Below are 2,103 nucleotides of genomic sequence, written 5' to 3' on the forward strand. Positions count from 1 at the left end.
GTAGGAGTACTTGATAGCGCACCAAACAATTTCATGGAAAGAGAGGAGATCGGAAAAGCCTAAACATTGAATATCCTTTTCTTTTAACACTTAGTATGTTCAAGGAGTAGTTAATATTTTTATACATGCGCCTTTCGCCTCGGTTTGAGAACATATTCTATTTGATATATAGTTAATTAATTAATTTACCATTAGCAAATGAAAATTCTTAGGAGCTATTTTACTGTAGCATGTGTTGGGGTCGAAGGCAGCAGCACCCTTTAAATAGTTGTCATCCAAACTACAGGCCCTCAATGCATACATTCATACATACAAAAACCAGATAAAACCCTAGCTAAACCCACCCCTGCACGTATTTGATTAATGCAAACTGTGTTCTAGGGATTACTCCTAGCCATAAAGAATTTCAGCGCCTTGTGGGATCAACCAAGTAAGTAGCCAAAACGGGTCTTCCTCTGTGGATGCTTGGGTGGGGTGTGGATCGGTTACGAGCCGATATGAGCCGTTTGCTGGCAATACTATTCCACCAGGTAATTAACCTCTGTGTGTGTGTGTCACCACCTTTCCATGTTTCTTACAAATTTTCCTTAAAATTTGTTCTCATTTTAAGAGCTCGATCATGACACCAATTTTGGGTTTGCTGTGTTAGGGAGTGCTAGATGAGCAATTCTTGCAGCTCCAGCAGCTTCAAGATGAAAGCTCCCCAAATTTCGTATCTGAAGTTGTCACCATCTACTTCCATGAGTCCGAGAAACTTCTACGTAATCTGAGGGGCCTCTTGTAATCATATCCTCCTCCCCTCTCCTGCTACTCACTTTCTTCTTTCTTGCTCCAATGGGCTTTGCTTTAATGGGGTGTGTAGTGCAAAACTGATGGGCACTGCGATTGCAGGTTGGATAGAGAGTTCTCTGACTACAAGAAAATGGGAATCCATTTGAATCAGTTCATGGGAAGCAGCTCCAGTATTGGTGCCAAAAGAGTCAGAAATGTGTGCGTTGCCTTTCGCGCCGCTTCTGAACAAAACAACCGTGCTGGGTAGGCCCCCCCCCCCCCCCCCCTCCCCTCCAATTTCCCCTCTTTATTCGTGCTCATTTCTTTTTTCTTACCTACTCCCCTAAAGTGCACGCACACATGTGACCTAGAGAGAGAGAGATTGTAGGTAGCTAACCAGAGATGTTTTGAGTTTGTTAATTCAGGTGCTTGCGAGCTTTGGAGTTGCTGGAGCACGAGTACTGCTACCTCAAGAACAAGTTGCACGAACTGTTCCAAGTACACTGCTAACATTTCCAGCACTTTTTAGATCTTTTTGTTTCTCACTTTGCAGTGTATGTCTTGTACACTGATGGAGACCAACAGAAACATTATTATAATCATGACTTGTATCGTTAATTTCCGAGCAGATGGAACAGCAGAGAGTACTGGCAGCTGGTGTCAGGTACCCACTGCATCAGCAGCATTAAAGCGAAGACGATGACTTTTGGTTTCAATCAAGCTTGTCCACCAGAACCATTCCTAATGCTGATGCTACTTATATATATAGGGAAAGAAAATCGAAGGGGCTATAGCCACTGTTACTTGTCTTTAATGTTTTTTTTTTTTTTTTTCCTTCTTTTCAAATTTGAATCTGTTTTGGTTGGATGGATGTTTGACAGCACAAGAAATGGAGTTGAAGTTGCAGTTTTAGCTCTGATATCAAATCAATCTTCTTCTTTTCGTATTATTATTATTATTATGTACGTATTCTATGATGGGCTTCCATGGCAAAAGTCATGCATGAGAAAACGGAAATTAAAAATATTTTCTTTTTATTTTTAAAAAGTAATTATATCACTGTTATAAATAACCTCTTTTCATGAAACTATGATAAATAACCTTTAAAAAATATATAAAAAATATTAACTTCTTTAACACCTGTCTTGTTTTATTACGTTCAAATTTTACAATTTCCATCTCTCAATACATTATAAGAATATTTCAGTTCTATTACCCGTGCTCCTGCAATTAGAATTTTAAATTATTTTTAATGAAAGAGAAAAAAGGCATTAGTATTATAAAATGTATTTTTGAATATTATGGTTTTTTTAATTGAGAAATAGAAAGAGT

The 2,103-nt window shown here is 38.3% G+C and overlaps 1 protein-coding gene across 1 annotated transcript; it reads left to right on the plus strand.

Moving 5' to 3' along the window:
* Positions 1-298: 298 nt before the first annotated feature.
* On the plus strand, positions 299-1,697 carry LOC7475112 (pseudo histidine-containing phosphotransfer protein 6). The gene is made up of 5 exons (XM_002298214.4): positions 299-530; positions 650-780; positions 892-1,035; positions 1,197-1,269; positions 1,401-1,697. Exons 1-5 carry the CDS (start codon positions 462-464, stop codon positions 1,458-1,460), a joined length of 477 nt encoding a protein of 158 aa, XP_002298250.1. The 5' UTR covers positions 299-461; the 3' UTR covers positions 1,461-1,697.
* Positions 1,698-2,103: the final 406 nt, after the last annotated feature.

Source organism: Populus trichocarpa, chromosome 1, assembly GCF_000002775.5.
Source record: "Populus trichocarpa isolate Nisqually-1 chromosome 1, P.trichocarpa_v4.1, whole genome shotgun sequence".
In the NCBI taxonomy this organism is placed as follows: domain Eukaryota; kingdom Viridiplantae; phylum Streptophyta; class Magnoliopsida; order Malpighiales; family Salicaceae; genus Populus; species Populus trichocarpa.

Excerpts from the sequence above, each read along its gene's own strand:
- LOC7475112 (XM_002298214.4), top strand. The coding sequence starts at position 462 with ATGCTTGGGTGGGGTGTGGATCGGTTACGAGCCGATATGAGCCGTTTG. Across the intron at positions 531-649 it reads TGGCAATACTATTCCACCAG|GGAGTGCTAGATGAGCAATT; the intron begins GTAATTAACCTC and ends TTGCTGTGTTAG. Across the intron at positions 1,036-1,196 it reads GAACAAAACAACCGTGCTGG|GTGCTTGCGAGCTTTGGAGT; the intron begins GTAGGCCCCCCC and ends TTGTTAATTCAG.